Raw genomic sequence first — 23,722 nt, forward strand, 5'->3', positions numbered from 1 at the left:
TAACTGCTCTAATAAATCGTCAGAAATGTCTAAAATTCTTCTATGCATCGTGACATTAGAGTCAGGAATACTATTCAAATGTTGAGCGAATGAGTCGCCAAACATTGTTGACTACATCAATCGCTGCTGGTAAAACCAGAGTTTCTGCAACAGTGTGTGGTTTCTTGCATTTAGCAATTGTATGAGACATATGGTAAAAGGCTAAAAGGCCCTTAGACGTCACATTCGTAGTTCTAGCAAAGTTCTTCTGGGTAGATAACAAAACATTTAGTTTCTTGATAAAAAAAATCTTTTGGTTTTCCTGTTAATTCAGGATATTTGGTTTCAAGATATCTCTTTAACTTGTTAGGTTTCATGCCGTCAGCAGATAAAATCGTTAAACAAGCTACACACTGCAGACTTTCTTCACCACTGATTGTGCTTCCCCTCTGCCAGTTGACGGACCACTGGTGTCTTGATGTTTGTCAGTAATCAGGAACCGCTTCATATTGCAGTCACGTCTTCCTCGCAAAGTCTATAAGACTATAATTATTGTCGTCTCTATAAGGATGCGTTGTGATACATGAGTTAAACCTTGCACTGCGCGGGGTAGTCACGGAAACAGTAAAAGCACATGCGACAAAGGGTATTCCGCAGACTATCGAAGGATCAACGCCACCTAGGCTTATGTATGTACGAGAGTCTGGTGGTTGGTACCTATATGCAGGCTGTATAAGTTGTGATTTTTTATGGTGCAAGATACATATTGTATGTTTACGAAATCGATATAGCATGTGGTGATATAATCCGGTTGGAGATCGGTTTCATGCTGAAAAAGTTTGAAGCTATCCTCGTCAGCAGCAGAGCAGCGTAATTTCTGAAATGTCTTTTCTTCCGTATTTGATGATCTATGGACCACTTTTGCATGGTTTAACTATCAGTACAATATGGCTGCTTGTTTTATTATTATTTTTAGATCTGTATGAGATAGTTATGACGCTGAAAGATTCGTGCTGGCAGCAGCAGTTTGGTGGGTTTCAAACCGAAAACTTAAAGCTTTCCTCGACAGTAGCAGATTAGTGTAATTGAGGATGTGTCGTTCTGCATTTCATGTGGTGTGGATCACTTTTGAAGGGTTTAACTGTCAGTGCAAAATGACTGTTGTATGTTTTTCTCGATCTGCAAAAAATACATTTCCCGCTAAAAGTCTCGTCTTAAGATAATGGTGGACAGTGCTCCTACACTGGCAGCAGTTTGGCAGGTAAATTAAGTGAGAGCCAGTCAGAATTGTCCATTCAGAATGCTCCACTCACAAGACTTCATTTCTACAGGTCTTAGGAGTCTCTACAGACTCGTTCAAACAAGACAGGGGAAACGTATCTACGGAAATGTCTGTGACGTCTGAGAGTAACACGATGTCTTCCTTGTTTGAGTATTCAGAGACGTGTCCAAGTAGACCATCCAGATTTGGAGGGTTACTGTCCCGCATTTGCCATTGTGGCTTCAGAGCATCTTCAGACCAGCAGCTATAGGACATCTAACATTCGCCCAAAATTGCAGCCATTTTTCTCGTCTGTGGGGCAGTACTTCGAATTCCATTAGTGTAATTGTTCTGATCTTATTTTTTGTGCTAACACAGCAGTGTGCACTTCGAGAAGTGAGGAAAATAACGTTCCTAACGCCTGCAGCAAATAGAAAAAACGAAGCCCACTCACTGTTTCCGAAATGTGATGAATTCCACAGAAGTCCCACTCTCTCTCTCTCTCTCTCTCTCTCTCTCTCTCTCTCTCTCTCTCTCTCTCTGGCAGTGCCTTCAAACAAGCAGACAGAGCTCTAAAAGTGTTGAGCGTCCTGTTTAGAGTTTCAGAGACATGTATTTTGACTTCCAAAAACCATCGTTCTGGCGTGCAAAATCAGACATTGTGGCTGACATCGGTTTCAGGAACTGTTTCCCACGAAGATGTGTGAAGTGTCTCAGGGTGGTTTCTCAAGTGTGCAGGGATCTTTTTAGAGCCTGTGCTCGAGTGTGGCAATATACATAAAAAAATTGAGGCAAACAACTGCACCGAGATCTTTTTTGAAAGTGTATCTACAGACATATTCAATTGGATTTAATAAGTCCTGAAGCATCTCATGCTCAAAGACAAGGGTATTTTCCACAAAAGCGTCCTAAGTATCTCTGGAGTTGTTTCAAAAGTGTGCTACGATTTTTTAGAGTCTGTGTTCAAGTGTGCCTCTGGTGGTAAACCTTTGAATTGTTTAAATATTCTCTTATCGTTTGGATGCTCTCTCTCTCTTTATACAGTGGTACATTTTTTTCTGCAACACCTGGTACAATAACTCCTGAAGCAGATTATGTTCAGTGACGAAGGGCATCTGTGTACTTGGGATGAGGAAGGAGGAAAACGGCGGGTATATTTAAAGCGACAGGAAGTGCTTAGTGCGTGGTCCTGCTGCTACCACAGGGCCGTGCTGTAAACCGGCGCAGAGACAATTGGGGCAGGGAGCCTGGCGCGTTGCTTCTATTCCAGCGGGGTGCAGAGACTCTGGGATGAATATCTTCATAAAATATCACTGCTATCGACACATCCCTCAGATGCTTGCTTACAGCTAACATACTCATCCTTTTTCGGCACATACATCACATCCATTGGACACAGTAAACAATTACATCCGTCCTCCCCGCTCAGCAGCTAGACACAGACTGAGTCTTTTGCAGCCATTTCCCCCAAAACCGCCAACTTGGATTATGTCACGGTAGGACAGAGGAGGGTCGACAGCGCCCTCTGGTGATGATATTGTGAACTAGGTCAGCTGGTCTCCAGACCTCATGGTGAACACTGAGCTACTGTCCATGACAATCAAAATTGTTTGAATAAACAATGCATACTTACGTCCATCCTATTCAGCAGGCCAACACAGATTGAGTCCTTTTCCCGTCCAGTTGCATGGTGCAGCCATGTGGTCTGAGGCGTCTTGCCACGGTCTGCATGGCTCCCAACCATCAGAGGATCGAGTCTTCCCTCCGGCATGGAAGTGTGTGTTGTCTTTAGTGTAAGTTAGTTTAAGTTAGATTAAATAGTGCATAAGCTTAGGGACCGATGACCTAAGCAGTTTGGTCCAATAAGATCTTAGCAAAAATTTTCCAAATTTTTGCCCACGAATTCCCAGTTTGGCGAGAGATGGGGAGGCTTCAGTGCATACAAAATAAAGACTTACAGCCACCCTGTCCAACAGCAAAGCATAGATGGGTGTCCTTTTCCTGTCAATTTCCAGTTAAGAGGGGTAGGGGGGAGGGGGGTTGGGAGAGGGGTTAGGTTAGTGGAGGTAGCCCAAATGAACATTTTTCCCACCATAATTTGAGCTTACCGCCAAAATTTGAACTTCCCACAATGACGACACAGTGTGTTGCTACCATCTTGGACCCGCCATCTAGAATAAATTTGGCAAAAATGCAGATTGGTGTGATGCTGATCTTGCCCTACTACTCACCTGATATTAATCCATGTGATTTCTAGCTGCAGGGTCAACTGAAACATGTTGTCTCCAGTGCTCCATGTATGAACAGAACTGAACTGTAGGCAGGCACTGCACATTGCATTCTGAAAGGGCCCCCAGACACATTCTGATATGCTGTGGAACTTACTTTTTCGTATGTCATCATATGGCTGAAAATGGTGAAAGAATATCGAAAATGTCTTGTGCCAGTCTGACGACTGCAAGAAACCTTTGTTATCTTCTTTTAAAACCCAACGTCATTTTCCTTTTTATGCAGTTTTTTGCCTCAGGACAATTAAAAACTGTTTATTCATATCCGATGTAATAGGACCTTGGATAAGCTGACCTGACTAGCAGTGCCACAACTGCTGACTGCTGAACTTGTGCAATCATGCACATTGAACAATAATGATGGTTTATTTATTTATTTACACGTCAAGTTTCGTAGGAACAAATTCAGGAGCAAATCTCCAAGGTCCTGGAACGTGTCAGTACATGAAGTTACAACATAAAAATAATAACAGATAAAAATAAATGTTCATGAACCTGCAAGAAAATCAGTCCATAAGTTTAAGCAAACGCTATCAGCTGTACAATGAGAATCAGCTTAATTTTGCAAGGAACTCCTCGACAGAATAGAAGAAGTGACCCATGAGAAAACTCTTGAGTTTGAATTTGAAAGCGCGTGGATAACTGCTAAGAATTTTGAAATTCGAGTGGCAGCTTACTGAAAATGGATGCAGCAGTATACTGCACACCTTTTTGCACAAGAGCTAAGGAAGTCCGATCCAAATGGAGGTTTGATTTCTGCCGAGTATTAACCGAGTGGAAGCTGCTTATTCTCGGAAATAAACTAATATTGATAACAAGAAAGGACAATAAGGAATATACATAATGAGAGGCCAATGTCAAAATACCCACCCACGTGAACAGAGGTCAACAAGAGGTTCGTGAACTCACACCACTTATTGCCCGAGCCGCCTGTTTCTGAGCGAAAAATATCCGTCTAGAATGGGAAGAGTTACCCCAAAACATAATACCATACGACATAAGTGAATGAAAATACGCAGAGTAGACGAATTTACGTGTCGAAGTAATACTCACTTTAGATACCGTCCGAATAGTGAAAATGGCAGTATTAGGTCTTTGAACAAGATCCTGAACGTGGGCTTTCCACAACAGCTTACTATCTAGCTGAACACCTAGGAATTTGAACTTTTCAATTTCACTAATCATATGCCCGTTCTGTGAGATTAAAACGTCAGGTTTTGTTGAATTGTGTGTTAGAAACTGTAAAAACTGAGTCTTACTGTGACTTAACATTAGTTTATTTTCTACAAGCCATGAACTGAGGTCATGTACTGCACTACTTGAAACCAAGTCAATGTTGCACACAACATCCTTTACTACCAAGCTAGTGTCATCAGCAAACGGAAGTATTTTAGAGTTGCCCATAATACTAGAGGGCTTATCATTTATATAAATAAGGAACAGGAGTGGCCCCAACACTGATCCCTGGGGCACCCCCCACTTGACAGTACCCCACTCAGATCCTGCATCACAGCCATTATGAACATTGTGAATAGTACCTTTTGCTGCCTGTTGCTAAAGTAAGAGGTGAAACAATTGTGAGCTACTCCCCTTATTCCGTAATGGTCCAACTTCTGGAGCAAAATTGTGAGATCAACACAGTCAAATGCCTTTGTTAAATCAAAAAATACGCCAAGCGTTCGAAACTTTTTGTTTAGCCCATCCAGAGAAAAGAGAATATAGCATTTTCAGTTGTCAAACGACTTCTAAAGCCGAACTGTACATTTGATAGCAAATCGTGTGATATAAAATGATCAATTAACCTTAGATACACAGCCTTTTCGATAACTTTTGCAAACACTGATAGCATAGAAATATGTCTAAAATTATCCCTTTCTCCCTTTTTATAAAGCGGCTTTGCTACTGAGTACTTTGATTGCTCAGGAAACTGACCATTCCTAAAGTAAAAATTACAAATATGGCTAAGTACAGGGCTAACATGTGCAGCACAGTACTTTAACATTCTACTAGGCACTCCATCATAACCATGAGAGTCCTTAGTCTTCAGTGATTTAATTATTGACTCAATCTCCCTCTTGTCTGTATCACAGAGAAGTATTTCAAACGTCAATCTCGGAAAGGCATTTGCTAAGAAATTTATATGATTTCCTGTAGAAACTAAATTTTTATTTAATTTACCAGCAATGCTCAGAAAATGGTTGTTAAATACTGTACATATATATGATTTATCAGTAACAGAAATATTATTACTGCGAACTGACTTTATATCATCAACCTTGTGCTGCTGACCAGACACTTCCTTCACAACTGACCATATGGCTTTAATTTTATCCTGTGAATTAGCTATTCTATTTGGATACAACATACTTTTTGCCTTGCTAAACATTATTAAGCACCTTACAATACTGTTTGTAATGGGCTACTGTAGCCTGATTGTGACTACTTCTAACATTTTGATATAATTCCCGCTTTGTTCTACATGATGTCCTTATCCCACTAGTCAGCCAACCGGGCTGTCCATTACTGCTAGTACCCCGTTTAGAATGTTCTAATGGAAAGCAACTCTCAAATAGCATGAGAAATGTGTTATGGAAAGCATTGTATTTATCACCTATATTATCGGCACCATAACCATCTTGCCACTCTTGTTCCTTGACAAGTCTTGAAAACTCTCTATTGCTGGTGGATTAACTTTCCTATGTAGTTTGTAATTAAATACGAGATTGGTTTGAGTACAAAAACCTTTTAGTGTTAAAATTTGTGCATCATGGTCTGAAAGGCCATTCACCCTTTTACTAACAGAATGAAGAATGAATAAAAATATTGTCTATGACTGTGCTACTGTTCCCCTGCACCCTAGTTGGAAAAAAACACAGTTTGCTTCAGATCATATGAATTTAGGAGATCTACCAACATCCTTTTTCTTACACGATCATGTACAAAATTAATATTGAAGTCACCACATATAACTACTTACTGGTACTTCTTACAAAGTGAATCAAGAACCCTCACTAAATTCAAATAATACGTCTATGGACTCAAATGAAATACTGATTTTTACATACAGAGCCACTCCCCCACCCCGCAAGGAACTCCTCGAGAAACAGCCAGCTAATCTGTAGCCTGGTAAAGGAAGTCTCTGAATTATCAAATTTTTTGAGTCGTGCTCTGATATACCAATAATTTCAGAGTTAACATCTGTTAGCAGTTCACTAACTTTATCTCTAATACCTCTTATATTTTGATGCAATATGCTAATTCCTTCTCTACTTGGAAGCATTACATTCTCTGGAGGTGAGCCCTTAGAAGCACTTCCTTTAAGCAAGTATACCTATTAGCTGACTTCAGTCTAAAAAAGGTGCAGCTCTAACACCAGCTACTGCAGTAATTTTTCCATGAGTGATACCACTGTAACGTGCAACTCCAACCACAGCCATCATATTGCGAGTCATGTGTCTTATGCAATGTTTACAGCTTCACTGGGGAATTTAGGTACTAACGAACTGAGGTTCTCTTTAAAATTCTTGAATGCATCACGAGGGGCGAGTCTGGCGGTCGACAGAAGGATAGAGTTACAAGTGTATACCCACAGACAAGTCCGAATCTTGCCCAAACCTTCTCACATGCAATTTGGATTTCTATCTTCGTGGGTTTGAGTTTCTTGTCTACTGAAACAAACATAACACCTCTTCACACCTCTTTTTCCCAGTAGTCTGTCCCATTGATATACGCTTCCCAATAAATCTCTCTGCTGAGTATTTCAGCTTTCAATCAGTTTTCTGTACCTAGTATAACCTGAGTTTCACTGGTATTCAGGAACGTTTCAAAACATGGCACAGTGTTGCGAATGATTCAGCAGTTATGCACTAGCATTTTAATACTGTTGCCTGAGAGAAGGGTTTCTTTGGATCTTACACTAATGCTTCTAGGTCTCTTACAGCTCTTACATTGCACAGCCAAAGAAACTGTTACACCTGCCTAATATCGTATTAGGCCCCCGCGAGAACGTGGAAGAGCCGCAACACGGCGTGGTATGGACTCGACTAATGTCTGAAATAGTGCTGGAGGGAACTGGCAGCATGAATCCTGCAGGGCTGTCCATAAATCCATAAGAATACAAAGGGGTGGAGATATCTTCTGAACAGCACATAACAAGGCATCCCAGAGACGTGAAATAATGTTCATGTCTGGGGACATGGTAGCCAGCGGAAGTGTTTAAACTCAAAAGAGTGTTCCTGGCGCCACTCTATAGCAATTCTGGATTTGTGTGGTGTCGCATTGTCCTGCTGGAAATGTCCATGTCCATCGGAATACAGAGTGGACAGGAGAGGATGCAGGTGATCAGACAGGATACTTACATACGCGTCACCTGTCAGTCGTATCTAGATGTATCAGAGGTCCCATGTCCCCATACCCGTACACGTAAATCCACTCTATAAAATTTGAAACGAGATTCGTCCGACCAGGCAACATGTTTCCAGTCATCAACAGTCCAATGTCAGTACTGGCGGGCCCAGGCGAGGCGTCAAGCTTTGTGTCATGCTGTCATCAAAGGTACATGAGCGGTCCTACGGCTCCAAGAGCCCATATCGATGATGTTTCGTTGAATGGTTCATACGCTGACACTTGTTGAGGGCCCAGTGTTCAAATCTGCAGCAATTTGCGGAAGGGTTGCAATCCTGTGACGTTGAGCGATTCTCTTTAGTCGTAGTTCGTCCTGTCCTTGCAGAATCTTTTTCAGTCCGCAGCGATGTCGACGATTTGATGATTTATAGGATTCCCGACATTCGCGGCTCACTCGTGAAATGGTCGTAGGGGAAAATCCCCACTTGTTCGCTGTCTCGGTGATGCCGTGTCCATTGTTCGTGCACCGACTATAACACCACGTTTAAACTCACTTAAATCTTGATAACCTGCTATTGTAGCGCAGTAACCGATCTAACAACTGGGTCAGACTCTTTGTCTCATATAGGCTTTGCAAACCGCAGCGCCGTATTCTGCCTTTTTACATATGTCTGTATTTGAATATGCATGCCTACATCTGTTTTCTTGCCGCTTCGGTGTATGATGTGGACTGCATGGAGAGTCACTTCCTCAAAAAAAACTCTCGTTCATTCAACACATATTCAGGTACAATGATTCAGTTACCTGGGTAGCAGCCTCTGATGTGTAGAGGATACCCGTGACACTTAAGGGGGGGGGGGGGGGGGAGCTTACGTTTCGTGACAGTGCAGCGCAAGTCTAGGAAGTAACTGCCTAGCTTGTACATGACCTTCACAGGCTCTACTTTACACCTTCCTTTAATCCGTCAACGCACCACGGAACGTGGGAAGAATTTTGCATACTAACCTTCTCTACTGGTTTATGGATTGCTCTAAGTATGACGCCACTATCGACAGTTGGTACAATCTGTTCCTTTAATGACTGCCGAAATAACCTCTTCAGCATTTCGAATAAGATCCACAGGTAGACAACTGAGTGCACATGATGTTCTTTCCCATCGCTTGCTGAGAGTTCTTTAAGTGGTAGCATTGTGTCACATGTTTTTAACTGCCGATAATAAATAGAGCTCTACCCTTTTACGTTTACCTCCCCTTGACTCTGGTTACAGCATTTTACCAACAGATGAAGTGAGTCTCACTGGCCTAGTTTCTGTTTCAATGGATGACAGCTCCTCGAACTTGTAGCTTGTCCTTTAAATCAATTATTACAGCAGATACTCGCTGATATACACATTGATATCGGCATCACTGACGTATGTTATCGGCAAAGTAATTATTACTATGGATAACCGGATCAGCACCGTCCTGTAAATATAGTAATTTGGTTAGATACAATTTCTCCTCCAGGACAGTTTTTATTTTTGATCAGTTACCAGAACGCCCCAGGGAAACTTGACAGTGTAGAATGGAAATGTATTGGATGTCAGTTAGTCATAGATGCAAAAACAGAGTGATCAGAAAGTAACAGTTTTGGAATTTAAGTTGGTACGTATGGCAAGGTGTGTGTGTGTGTGTGTGTGTGTGTGTGTGTGTGTGTGTGTGTGTGTGTGTGTGAGGGGTGGGGGGGAATAATCATCCACGGAGACTTTTTAAAAAATAGAGCTTGGTAATCTGTACCCTCGTAAGTTGGCTCACGCTATACTATAGTACTATATACGTAAAAAAATGAACAATTCTGGCACAAAAACTACTGATATTTCCTTTCAAGGTTAGTATATCAACTAAAGATTCCAACTGGTAAGAACTGATAATAAGACAAAGTAAGTTTCTAGTTAGTGGCTGATGTACACTATGTGATCAAAAGTATCCGGACACCTGGCTGAAAATGACTTACAAGTTCGTGAATCCCTCCATCGGTAATGCTGGATTTCAATACCGTGTTGGCACACTCTCTCAGGATTACGTTCATTCAGCTGCTGGAAGGTTTCTTGGAGAATGGCAGCCCATTCTTCATGGAGTGCTGCACTGAGGAGAGGTATCGATGTCGTTAGGTGAGGCCTGGCTCGAAGTCGGCGTTCCAAAACATCCAAAAAGTGCTCTAAAGGATTCAGGTCAGGACTCCCTGCAGGCCAGTCCATTACAGGGATGTTATTGTTGTGTGATCAGTCCGCCACAGACCGTGTATTATCAACAGGTGCTCGATCGTGTTGAAAGATGCAATTGCCATTCACAAATTTCTCTTCAATAGTGGGAAGCAAGAAGGTGCTTACAACATCATTATAGGCCTGTGCTGTAACAGGATCACTCAACAAGAGGTGCAAGCCCCCTTCACGTAAATCACGACCACACCATAACAACACCACAACCTCCGAATTTTACTGTTGGCGCTACGCACACTGGAAGATGACATTCACCGGGCATTCGCCACACCCACACCCTGACATTGGATCGCCACATTGTGTACCGTGATTCGTCACTCCACACTACGTTTCTCCGCTGTTCAATTGTCCAATGCTTACGCTCCTTCCACCAAGCGAGGCGTCGTTCAGCATTTACTAGTGTGATTGATGTGTGGTTTTTGAGCAGCCGCTCGACCATGAAATCCAAGTTTTCTCACCTCCCGCCTAACTGTCATAGTACTTGCAGTGGATTCTGATGCAGTTTGGAATTCCTGTGTGATGGTCTGGACAGATGTCTGCCTATTACACATTAAGACCCTCTTCAACTGTCGGCGGTCTCTGTCCTTCAACAGACGAGGTCGGCCTGCACGATTTTGTGCTGTACGTGTCCCTTTACGTTTCTACTTCACTATCACATCGCGAACAGTGGACCCAGTGAAGTTTATGAATGTGGAAATATAGTGCTCAGACGCATGACAAAAGTGACACCCAATCACCTGATCATGTTCGAAGTCCAAGAGTTCTGCAGAGCGTCCCATTCTGCTCGCTCAGGATATGTAACAACTACTGAAGTCGCTGATATGAAGTACCTGGCAGTAGGTGGCAGCATAATGCACCTAATATGGATGACATATGTTTCTGGGAGTGTCCGGATACTTTTTATCACATAGTGTAGGTTTTGGTCTTAGTGACACAAGAAATGTACAAACCGCTGGGAGTCTATAGCCGTGTAGCGTGGTGTCTTCGAGTAACCGCCGAAATCCACGTATTGGTAACGCGTAACACATTCTCATAGACTCCATTATGGCAGCCATGGTGTAAACCAACCTACAAATAATAAAAGTTTTTGCCATTATTTTACTGATATGAATTCTCAGACTTCATTTTTATGGGAGGTGCATCAAACCATGTGATAAAGATCAAGGCCTTAGTTATTTATCAATCAGTCATATTCAACTAAACGATTTCAAAAGAATGCCCTGGTAGAATAGTACTTTCGAAACAAGGAAATAAAAATATTTCAAACTCAGGATGACTAAATATCGCGTTTCGTATAACCATTTGAGCGCTACGCCTCGGATGAATAAAGTGTTGTCAAGATGTTTACTGATGATGGCATCAAAACGAAAGACACCAAAACGGAGCATACAGTATTCAATTAACAGCTCTCGATATTGCTTCACCAAAGACGATCACAACGCAGTTTGTAGTTTCGATCGTTACATGGATGCAGAAATGACACGTTAGATTCTATGTAGATCTATCTCAGTGATGATAATCTGTTATAAAGTAAGGGACCAGCAAAAAGATCGCAGACAGTATAACAGTTTGCGTTGAAGTCAGAAAGAATGTCCATATTAACAATGAAGTGCAAGAATAGAAGCTATACCCTTATAAATTGCCATGCACCTGTTAATTATGATAAAAGAAGAAATCTGCAGAAAGTAAATCAGTTTACGGGTCTTTTGGAATCTGAAATCTCCAACATACCTGAAAACAATGTTAAAATACTTCTCAGCGACTTCAATGTGCAAGTTGGGAGGGAAAAGAAATTTAAGATAGTTATAGGCTAATATCTAGCACACTTAAGAACAAACAGAAATGGTGAGAAACTGATCATTATGTGTAACATGTTCCAGTTACTGATGTCCACACATTTTTGCAAAGTGACCAGTAAGCCAACAGTTGGACACCTCCAACACCAAACCTAAGAGAATTTCAACTGGATCACACAGCCATATCTAAAAGGAGTATCATGGAAATTATGAATATTAAAGTAATGAGAACTTGGGAATTTTATTCAGATCATTGTCACTCTAAGATTAAAATCCTATCTCTCCCATCTAAACCAAAAAGTACAACCAGTAACTTAATCAGATACAACTCCATTACAGCTAATATTGCAATACAAAATATAGAAAAATTTAGAGAAGGAACTGAGACAACAGAAAAAGTGTTCGCATGAAGTCCATGTACAAATTACTATAAAAGCAGAGAAAACTTTAGGACTGGCCAAGAACAAAGGGAAAACGTGGTGGAACTAAGAGGGAGTGAAATTAAATCAGACGGAAGGTCAAGGAACGATATTGCAAGTCAGATCCACCTGGCAAATGCTGCTTTTAACAAGAGAAGAAACCTTTTTACATCCAGCAGCATAGACGAACGTCTCAGGAAAAACCTCAAAAAGAGATTTATTTCGAGTGTGCTGTTGTACGGAAGTGAAACAGGGACACAAGAGAAGCAGACAAAATATAAAATAACAGACTTCGAGATGAGGTGCTACTGTAGAATGCTCAAGATTTCCTGCGTAGACAAGACATCAAGCGAAGAAGGTCTCCACAGAGCAAAGGAACAAAAGCTATGTCTTCTGAAGTTCATCAGACACAGAATGAACACATGGGTCGGCCATCTGTTGAGACGTGATGGTATCATTAAAAGCATCATTGAAGAGACAGTAGACGGGAAAAATACAAGAAGCAGATCAAGACTAGAATACATCAAGCAGATCATGAAGGTACCAGTTGCACTACCTATACTGCTCTCAAGGGGGAAGCCGAAGACAGAAACGCATGGAAAACTGCTGCTAACCAACCTGATGGCTGAAGACATAAGGAGAAAAGGTATTGGTATCACCTGACAGTGGAGCACACAAACTGCTACATTGCATGAGACACAAAGATAATTTTACCCTATTTTTGACCCCTGTACTGCCATACTGACCGACACGACTGAACACAGGTTTTGTTTACATAAAACAAAAAAATAAAAAAAATTAAGGAATTTTGGCTTAATGTTAGTGAAAGCGATCTTTCTTTCGTCGAGCAGAACCTTTCTGCTTTGGAAGATACTATTTAATTTTCCTATAGCAAGTTGCGTTTACGGAATACAAAATCTTCACCGTCAAGAAGAAGTTTTCAGACGTTTTGGCAATTCTCTAGAAAGAAGAATTTCACCAGGCTTGGTGAACAGCAACCATCAACTGCAGAGAAGTCGGGATACATTTGTTTATACGAAACTAATTTAGTTTCAAGTAGAATATCCTTTTTAAGAATAGCAATTACAACTGTGTTTTAAGAAATGTAGATAATTTAGTTTCACAGAAGGAGATATTTTCATGTTTTACGATGTTACAGAAGAAACAACAAAACAACGAAGAAGCGTAGAAGGCAAAGAAGGTGAGCGAATGGTTCAAATGGCTCTGAGCACTATGGGACTTAACTGCTGTGGTCATCAGTCCCCTAGAACTTAGAACTTCTTAAACCTAACAAACCTAAGGACATCACACATACCCATGCTTGAGGCAGGATTCGAACCTGCGACCGTAGCATCGCGCAGTTCCAGACTATAGCGCCTAGAATCGCTCGGCCACCCCGGTCGGCCAGTGAATGTATGGGCTAGAAGGGGAGACGGGCGGCCCATATGGAAAAGAGAATAAATAGAAAGGTGGCAGCGCACTCGCCCGCGAAAGACAAACGTTCCAGGTTCGAGTGCCGGTCCATCGTACAGTTTTAATACAAACTTCATGCTTTACTTCCGTAACTCAGATCAGGAAACATTCTTCATGATAGCGATTTTTTTAACTTAATGTATCTCTTCTGTATTAGTCGTTCTTTTATGACACAAGGCTAAGTTTCTGCGAGAAACCTACCTTCCCCGAATAAATATTTTAATTAGATATACAATTAGTTGTTAGCAACTTTATTGATCCCCAAGACTGTAAGATGAAGAAACAAGAAGAAAAATAAGAACTCTAGTTATTTTATTTTCAGAAGATGATGAGTATAGAAGTACTTCATTGTAACATACGAGTATGCAAGAAGACGGTGAAGTAAGTAATTACTAGGGACATTTTACAAGTAATGCACGCGTTGGAATTACTGTGGACTCTTTGATGTAACAACAGTGAAAATTAGGACACATGTAGTCGGGAGTTTGAGGAAGAAGCATGTGTGTTTGTTTTTTCGCTGTGTATTCTAACATAAAATTAGCTAGAGTTAGAAACAGACCATGCAGGGGTCTCTGGTACTGTGACTGATGAAAACCAGAGGTCGTACATGAGGACAGAAACTTTATGCGGCAACAACCCAACAGAAAACGACAGTGCGTTACGTGAAGTTTGTGGTGAGTTTACAGGGGACCGTAGTACAGTTTCACATTGGGTTAATAGCTTCCGTGGTGGTCGTAAGAGCATAGATGATAATCTATGATCCGGAAGACCACAAACGTCAACAGATGAACGAAGTGAGAAACTTATGGGACATGTTCAGGAAAGAGACTGCAGTGCGATTTGTAAGGAACTCTCTGAAGCCACGGCAGTTCCCCCAGCATCAGTATTCCGTATGATGATGAATGATTTGAAGAAGAGAAAAATTTATGCGAGATGTATCCCACACTGTTTTACTGCTGAAGACAAGCAGAAACGTCTGGACATTGCAACCTTGCTCAAGCAACGATTCGTCCGTGAGAGTCGAGGATTCTCCTGCCCAGTTGTATATATTGATGAAACCCAGATTAGAGACTTTGAACCAGAGTTGAAATCGCTGTCCAAAAAAAAAGATTTTTGCTTATGATCACCAAGGACTCATCATGACAGATAGAATCCCATGTGGAACAAGCATTACAGCAGTGTATTATCGTAACTTCATACAAAACCTGTGCAGAAAAATGTAGAAACTCAACCTCTGTTGCTCGAGACTCGGCCACCCATTCTCCACGACAATGTTCGCCCGCATATGGGCAATGATGCAGCCCAGAAACTGCGCGAATACAGGCGGGAGGTGTTGCCACATCCTCCCTACAACCCGGACACGAGTCCAGTAGCCTTCGGCTTGTTACCGAAATTGAAAAAAACCTATGAAATGTCACTTGTATAATAGTAAACAAAGAGGTCAAGCTTGGTGCTGATGGTAGATAACAGAAAACTGAAATGACATACGAGTATGAGAATAACATTTTTAAAAAAATAACTGTACAGACAATGCAAAATATACAACAAAGAAATTCTAGAGAACTGAAAAGCGACACAATTTTTTAAAAATTAATATTGTAAACGGTCAGTGCTGTACAGCTAATGGTAAACTTCAAGTCATTTTTCGAAATTTAGATTGGTCGGTTAGATATGTCACAAAATTACGAATTCTAGATGTCGAGTCTCATCAGTTTTCTCCTTTACGTGTAACGGTAGAACGTTTATCTAAATACCTGTCTTTGTCCTCGAGTGTTGGAAATCTGTCAGTACCAACTGCTTCTTTTATCTCATTCTGCACTCGTTCCTGGACATCGGGATGCCGTAACATCATAAGAAATGCAAATCGAAGAGCGTTGCTTACTTCTTCCAAGCCAGCAACAAAAATGTCGTATAACACCATGAGAAGCTGATCCTCTGAAAAAAAAAACAATACAAGAAACTGGTTGCGAAGAGCTTATCTAATTAAAATGCCCAAGAAAAGTCTGCAGCACCGGTGTACCTGTGAAAATATTTGGGATCAGATTCAAGGGGAGTGGGGAATGAAAGAATAAGCAAAATGAAAATAACACAAATAAAAACAAATCAGCAACAAAAATAAAGGCAACCCCTTGGAAATTGCACATATGTTCACCACACATTGCAACATGGTTTGATCCACTGTGGCTCACTGTCAACGATAGTTGAACTGAAGCCTATTTCAATTCTCGATGGCGGCCTCTCGAGTAAGATTCCCACGACTATGCACTGATAGTTTCAACTTGTTCCAAGCATGCTTTGTCGGATTCATGTGAGCAAATATTGTAGAACAGGTGCGGCCAAGGTATCAGCTTGAAGGCAATTCCTGGGCCCGAGTGCCAAAGCGCTCAGCCTCGCGTCACAGTCCCCCCATTCGCCGCGCCGTGCAGGAGGACGAGAAACAGTGCAAGCAGTAACCGTATCCCTTTGAAATGGTAGTACACTCGTTCTGCATATGAACTGGTCTTATAATTCACATTTGTCGGAAACACACATCACAAACAAAAAAAATTTTCTGTATGAATTAATTATTTTTGGCTCTCTGAAGACATAATTTAATTTTTATTTATTGTTATTGTTATTTATTATTATTTTCACACAAATATGTCGATCGAAATGATGCAGCATTCTTGCAATCTCATTATGAAGACTCGGAAAATCTACGAGAGAAAAGCAATGTAGACGTCCTGGACCTAGTTTTAACGTAAGATGATTTGTAATTAAGACTAGAATTACCTTGCAGGTCAGTCAGTTACTTCCGAGAAGGACCGAGAAAGCCGAGTGACAAGCTGGGCAGCACACGAGCCGCACAATATGCACTCGTGAAGTTTGGAATGCTGCAGACCATCCCATTCAGTTGATTCCTGGTCCTAAAGGACTGTGGTTATGAGATGGGTGCTGTATAGCGGCGCACTGCCGTCGTGAAAAACGAAACTGTGGGGCTGTCTCGATACAAAACAGCCCCAAAATTACCCTCGATTGCGACTAGAAGCGTCAGAAATTTGTACCTGTTTGTTGTTGTTGTGGTCTTCGGTCCAGAGACTGGTTTGATGCAGCTTTCCATGCTACTCTATCCTGTGCAAGCTTCTTCATCTCCCAGTACCTACTGCAACCTACATCCTTCTGAATCTGTTTACTGTATTCATCTCTTGGTCTCCCTCTACGATTTTACCCTCCACGCTGCCCTCCAATACTAAATTGGTGATCCCTTGATGCTCAGAATATGTTCTACCAGCCAATCCCTTTTATAGTCAAGTTGTGCCACAAATTTCTCTTCTCCCCAACACTACTCAATAGGTACCGGTCCAAAACATAACTGACCCAGCCCCACGCTGTGACTACACGCATTGGTACCTTGGACCCTTCTCACTCTTCTACGAAGACCTTCAGGCGTATGAAAAACGCTGCAGCGATTGGTGAAGAGAACCTGAGTCGTTGATCCGCATTCAGTTCCAAGTTGTTCTTTGCCCAACGTAATCGAGCACATATTGCTGAGGTGTATGTACTACTAATCATAATGGACGTTTGGAGACGAAAATGAATGTGAGGAGACAACAGCATACAGTCTGTCTCGATGCCGTTGTCCTCTAACTACTCGACTCGCATTCGGAAGGGCGACGGTTCAATTGCGTCTCCGGCCATCCTGATTTAGGTTTTCCGTGATTTCCCTAAATCGTTTCAGGCAAATGCCGGGATGGTTCCTTTGAAAGGGCACGGCCGATTTCCTTCCCAATCCTACCCTAAACCGAGCTTGCTTGGTTGTATGGAACTGTAGGCCCTAAGGTCATTTCATGATTGATATTTAACGAAGTTTTCGAAAAAGTAATTATTAAAATCTGCTATTGGCATTTTTGTGCCGTGTCACATAGAGTGGTAGAGTTCAGCATTATGTAATGTGATAAATTACTCCTGGAATCAGCTGATTCTGCAATTAATGACAACGCACTTAAAATTCTTTAAAAATTGTTCTTACTGTGTCTGCTTTGGTAATTTGTCAGTGATAACTCGTTGTAAGTCAGTGCTGAGTTTGCCGAAGTACTGTTTAAACTGTCTTAAGGAGAATTCAATTAAAAGTTATTATGTCATTTTGCTGCTTTGGTGTATTACGCAGTTTAGTTTTACGGTGACTACGTGTTTTTATGTGAGCTGGTAAGTCACCGCTGAGATTGCTGACGCAGTGTTTACCCTGCTTTAAGGAAAAGTTTATAAGAATTATTTTGTCATTTTGCTGCCATGTTGTATTTCATACTTTAGCTAACTGGTGACTGCTCATTAGTATTTAAGCTGATATGTCACTAATGATGTTGGAGTGTTGTTCAATTTGCACTTAAAGAAATTTTCTTGAAAGCTGTTACTGTAATTTTGGGGCTGTAATCAACAATTGTTTTTATTCTTTTAGATTTTATTAATTTCTTGGGGCTAAAATGGTTCAAATGGCTCTGCGCACTATTGGACTCAACTGCTGAAGTCATCAGTCCCCCAGAGCTTGTAACTACTTAAACCTAACTAACCTAAGGACATCACACACATCCATGCCCGAGGCAGGATTCGAACCTGCGACCGTAGCGGTTGCAGACTGTAGCGCCTAGAACCGCTCAGCCACTCCGACCGGCCATGGGGCTAAAAAAAATGGTTCAAATGGGTCTGAGCACTATGGGACTTAACTGCTGAGGTCATCAGTCCCCTAGAACTTAGAACTACTTAAACCTAACTAGCCTAAGGACATCACACACATCCATGTCCGAGGCTGGATTCGAACCTGCGACTGTAGCGGTCTCGCGGTTCCAGACTGTAGCGCCTAGGAACCACACGGACACTTCGGCTGGCCATTGGGGCTAAAGTCTTAATTTGTAAGCACAAGGCAATTGTCAATAAACGCTGATATTGCTGTTGAATATGATTATTTCTTGCAGCCACCACTGCCCAGAGAAACCCACCCCCATATCAGCACTACACGGTCCCGTCGTGTTATTGTGACACCACCAAAGTTCGACGTCAGCGTGCAATAACCCCTCACAGACGGCAGGTGGCGGCACTAGTAGCTGAGGGCATGTCGGGGAACACGGAAAACAGTGCAGTTGTTGTAATTCAGAAATGGAGCGATTTAGCTGACGTCCAAAAGAGCATGATCATCGGCTTTAGGCCCAAAGGTGGAAGCGTCTAATTTGTAAATGGTTCGTATGGTTAAAGTGCACTGTCCCTGTGAAAATGGCGCTATCCAAAACTAGCGCCGAAGCAACTGTGGTGCACACAGGCCATTGGTTACAGAGGTGGACTACAGCTGTAAAGGAGTATACGATCGAACAGACGCGCAGCTGTTGAGCATCTAACCACCCAGATGAACCAAGAAGCTACAAGTAGTGTCTCCTCAAAGACCGTTCAGTGCACACTGCTGTGTATTGGCCTCCACAGTAGGTACCCGGTTTGTGCATCCAAGCTGGCTGCTGTTCATCAACAACGAATACAGGAAATAGCACGTTAATACCGCAACTAGACTTCCACTAAGTGACTTTTCGGATGAAACTCTTTTTCTGCTCCATCAGACTTATGGTCTCTTGTGTGGGTGGCGTGAAACTTCTGAAAGCAAACATCCCACAACAAGGAGGGAGCTTTATCATCTGGTTAATGTTTTCATGGCATTCCCCGGGTTATCTCGACTTTCTGGAAACAACGATGGATGAACACGAGTACGCATCTCTCCTTGGGGAATTTGTCCACTCTCCATGCAGTTTGTTTGCCCTTGTCACTATGACATCTATCGACAGACAATGTAACATGCCAAGCAGTTCGCAGTGCCCATGTGCCCATTTCTGGTCCGAAAAGATGCAAGATGATTTTACCGTACACTTCTGGCCACCAAACTTCCCTAATTTAATTCCAGTCGAGAATCTGTGGGAGCATCTCGATCGGGCTCTTTGCACCATGGATAATGAACCGAAAATTCTAGCGCAGCCGGCCACGGCATTGGAGTCTGCATGGCTCCACACCCCCGTCAGTACCTCCAAGAACTTGATCTACTCCCTTTCTGCATGGCTCCTGTTGCAAAAGGTGGTCATTGAGGCTTTTGACAAGTAGTCACATTAATGTGACTGGACAGTGTATCCGTAGCATTACCTGCACGAATGATGTCAACACCAATTAAATTAAACACTGGCTTTTATAAGTGGCAAACATCAGCGTAACAAAACAAGTAATTATTTCACAAATTTCATGTGTAACACTCTAAATGCAATCGAACAGAACGATAATCGGCCAGTGTGCAGAAGTGTCAGTTAGGTCAGAGTGCCTGTTCGCGTAAACATTCTCTCACGTGTCCGCCCTTTTCGCAGTTGGCAGTACGACGTAACCACGCCACAAAACGGATTTCATCAAAAAATTAAAGGTGACCAGACGTGGTATTGTGAGTCTGACCTAGAAACTAAGCAACAACTCAGCCACTAGAATACTACTTTACCACCACAACTGAAAAAAGCAAAATAGGTCAGAGGCACTGTGGAAACAATGTTGGTTAGTTCCTGGTGTTTTTCATGACAACATCCTTGCATAAAATTTGCCTAGCATGTACGACGTAGCCGGCCGCTGTGACATAGAGGTTCTAGGCGCTTCAGATCAGAACCGCTCTGCTGCTACGGTCGCAGGTTCGAATCCTGCCTTGGGCATGGATGTGTGTGATGTCCTTAGGTTGGTTAGGTTTAAGTAGTTCTAATTCTAGGGGACTGATGACCTCAGATGTTAAGTCCCATAGTGCTTAGAGCCATTTGAAGTATCTGAATGTACGATGTAGGGTTACGGCAATGTATCGCAAACAGCTGCAATTAGAAAAGTGCTGCAGTCAGCGAAAGACGACCTTAATTTGAGAGTGCCCAGTGTATTCGAAGTGCCATGCGAATGTGGTGAAATGTACTTAGGGTACACAACCCACATAGTGCACGAACACTGCACTGAACATGCACTGATTTGACAAAACTCATAGGATACATTCTAATATCGTGTCGGAACTTCTTCTGCTCGGCTTAGTGCATCAACTCGTAGTGGTATGGAGTTAAGTCGTTGGAAGAGCCCAGCAGAAATACTGCGTCATGCACCCTCAATAGCCGCCTATAGTTGCGAAAGTGTAGCTGGTGAAGGATTTTGTGCACAAACTCATCTGTCGCTTACGTCCCATAAATGATCGATGGAATTCATGTCGGGCAATTTGGGTTGACAAACCATTCGCCCAGATTGTCCAGAATGGTTTTCAAACCAGTCGACAACAGTTGTGTCCTGGTGACATGGCGTATTGTCATCTACAAAAATTCTGTCGTTGTCTGGGAATGTGACGTGCATGAATGGCTGAAAATGGTGTACAAGTAGCCGAACATAACTATTTACAGTCAATGATCGACGTAAACACAGCCCACACCATTATGGAGCCTCCACCAACTTGAACAATGTCTTGTTGACTACTTGGGTCAGGCTTTGTGGGATCTGCACCACACTCGAACCGTACCATCATCTCTCGCCAACTAAAATTCCGTAACTATTTCTGTAATGGAATGGCCTATGCAGCTAACTCCAACTATCATTCCGCGATGAAAGCCTGTTAATACCCGTCGTGTGGCCATAATGAAGTCAGAAACCTTTTCACATGGATCACCTGAATACAAATGACGGCTCCCACAGTGCACTGCCCTTTTACACCTTGTGCACACTATATTACCGCCATCTGTGTATGTGCATATCGCTATCCCATGACTTTTCCACCTCATTGTAACCGACACATTAAGTTCTTGTCTCTAAACTTCACACAGCGGGCCGTAACCTTACGAAGACGCGTAAGATCAGTTCTGAAGACACGAAATTCGTGTCTCATGCTTCGTCTTCATGGGGTTCTACAGCCAAATAATCACTACAATTTCACACGTCAACCAGCACGTTTACTAGGGACGGGGATGTAATCTCCGTGGAGCCTGGCGACGGGTGCTGGACACAGGATAGTAGAGGAAGTTGAGCGAGAAAAACGGCTCTGGAGAGGTGGCGAACAAGTGCAGGCTTGGACAGGAAGCACAAGTTCAACTGACACGGAGGTATAATACTGAATCATTTCTACTCTATTAGATGAGTGTGAATAGGAGGAAAACACTGAGAAATTTTGGCGAAGAGAAGGATGTAGTAATAGAGAGCTGGAGAACATAGGTTTCGATTGGAGACTGATGAGGGACGCTCTACAACGTAATGAGCCAAAACATTATGACCACTGTTCAATGCGAGGTTTAATTTCACCTGGTGGCGTTACGGAAACGTGACGCTATGAGGAGTGTATACCGTATTTTACGGACTACGAGAAGCACTTCTTTTCGAAAAATTACCTCCAAAATTCAGGAGCGTCTTGCAGTCAAAATTAATATAAGATGTCCTTTGTTTGATTTAAAATTCTCACCACTCTTATAAATGGCCAAATATTCGATGCCGTGGGAAATCTGTCTCTATCTGGCAACACTGCATTCAATTAGGCAGCAGGAGTGCACCCATGCGATGAACCTAAGTTGCGGCGATTCAGAAGCTTGTTAACACTGTCTCCCAGCCGCCTTGCTGTCACAAACGAAGAACACTGTGTAGCTAATGACGCGTCATTGCAGTCTACGCTGCCAGTGAACTTGAGAATTGAAAGTAATTTGTGTTATTGGTAACAGTACAGCATTTTTGTTAGTGGCTAGTTTCACAACCGAAAAAAATAAAAGGTATTCGTATGAAGTTGGTCATCAATTGAAAGGAATAGCATAATTAGAAGAACATGAAAACACAACAGCTAAGCGGCATTTTGGCCCTCCATCAACAGGAAAAACCATTAGCGATTGGCGGGCTAGTAAAGAAGAACTGAAGATTAGAGGAAGACTAAATGTGCAAACACATGACTGAATGCAAAATGACGAGAACTAGAAGATGACGTATTGAAATGGATACAAGCAGACAGTCAAAATGGCAGTGGAGAACAAAAATGATTTAGATACACACTCGTAAACTAGCGCTACAGTGGGACTTAACAGGCTTTAAGGGTGGAGTTGGTTGGTAATACAGATTTATGAAGCGTCATGGACTTAGCATGTGAACCAAAACCAAAATATCTCAGAAAATGCCACAAGAGTATGAAGAGAAAATATTGCATTTCTATCGCTTTATTATTCAACATCGAAAGAAAAGCAGTATGGAAATAAGCCAGAAAGCGAATATGGACGAAATTTCTCTGAAATTTGATGTGCTGAGTAACAGAAAAGTTGCCATGAAAGGTGCTAACACTGTAAATATAAAAACAAGTAGCCATGAAAAAATGCGCTACGCTGTTGTTGTACTGACGGTACTAAACTTAATCCAATGATCATTTTCAAGTGCAAAACAATGCCAAAATCTTCTGAAACATCGCCAGGTGTTTCTCATGTCCATGACAAGAGTTGGATGGACGAGATTAGTATGAAATCATGGATTAATAAAGTGTGGGAGAGAAGGAAAAGTGCTTTAAGAAGGTTCTCTTCTTGTGCCAGATCAGTTTAGCCGTCATTTGCAAAATTCTGTGAAAGAGAAATTGATACAGAGAAGTACAGAGGTTGCAGTTATTCGGGGTGGACTTGCTTCACGATTGCAACCTCTTGATATCTCGACAAAAAAAAGTTTAAATTGCATGTGAGAGAGGAATGGAACAATTGGTTGATGGGCGAAACTCAACATGAATTCAAGCTGAAGGGACCTTTAAAACGACTTGTAATCAAACAAGTGTGTCAGTGGATGAAATAGTCGTGATCTTTAGTGAGAGAAGACATTATTGTTACATCTGTCAAGAAGTGCGGCTTCTCGATGGCATTGAAGACTATATTAAACACGAAAAGGACAATGAT

General features: G+C 42.0%; 2 protein-coding genes across 2 annotated transcripts in view; both read right to left on the bottom strand.

Moving 5' to 3' along the window:
- The window catches only part of LOC126267725 (methyl farnesoate epoxidase-like), a 74,931-nt gene extending 63,747 nt beyond the window's left edge, over positions 1-11,184 (bottom strand). The window contains exon 1 of the mRNA XM_049973026.1: positions 11,080-11,184. Coding sequence (XP_049828983.1) covers positions 11,080-11,184 — 105 coding nt within the window. The remainder of the gene's footprint in view (positions 1-11,079) is intronic.
- A 1,016-nt stretch (positions 11,185-12,200) lies between these two features.
- Positions 12,201-23,722, bottom strand: part of LOC126267726 (methyl farnesoate epoxidase-like) — a 65,328-nt gene continuing 53,806 nt past the window's right edge. Inside the window, exons 4-5 of the mRNA XM_049973028.1 lie at positions 15,572-15,752; positions 12,201-12,213 (exon numbers count right to left, since the gene is read on the bottom strand). Of these exons, the coding sequence (XP_049828985.1) occupies positions 12,201-12,213; positions 15,572-15,752 (194 nt within the window). The remainder of the gene's footprint in view (positions 12,214-15,571; positions 15,753-23,722) is intronic.

Source organism: Schistocerca gregaria, chromosome 4, assembly GCF_023897955.1.
Source record: "Schistocerca gregaria isolate iqSchGreg1 chromosome 4, iqSchGreg1.2, whole genome shotgun sequence".
Taxonomy (NCBI): Eukaryota; Metazoa; Arthropoda; class Insecta; order Orthoptera; family Acrididae; genus Schistocerca; species Schistocerca gregaria.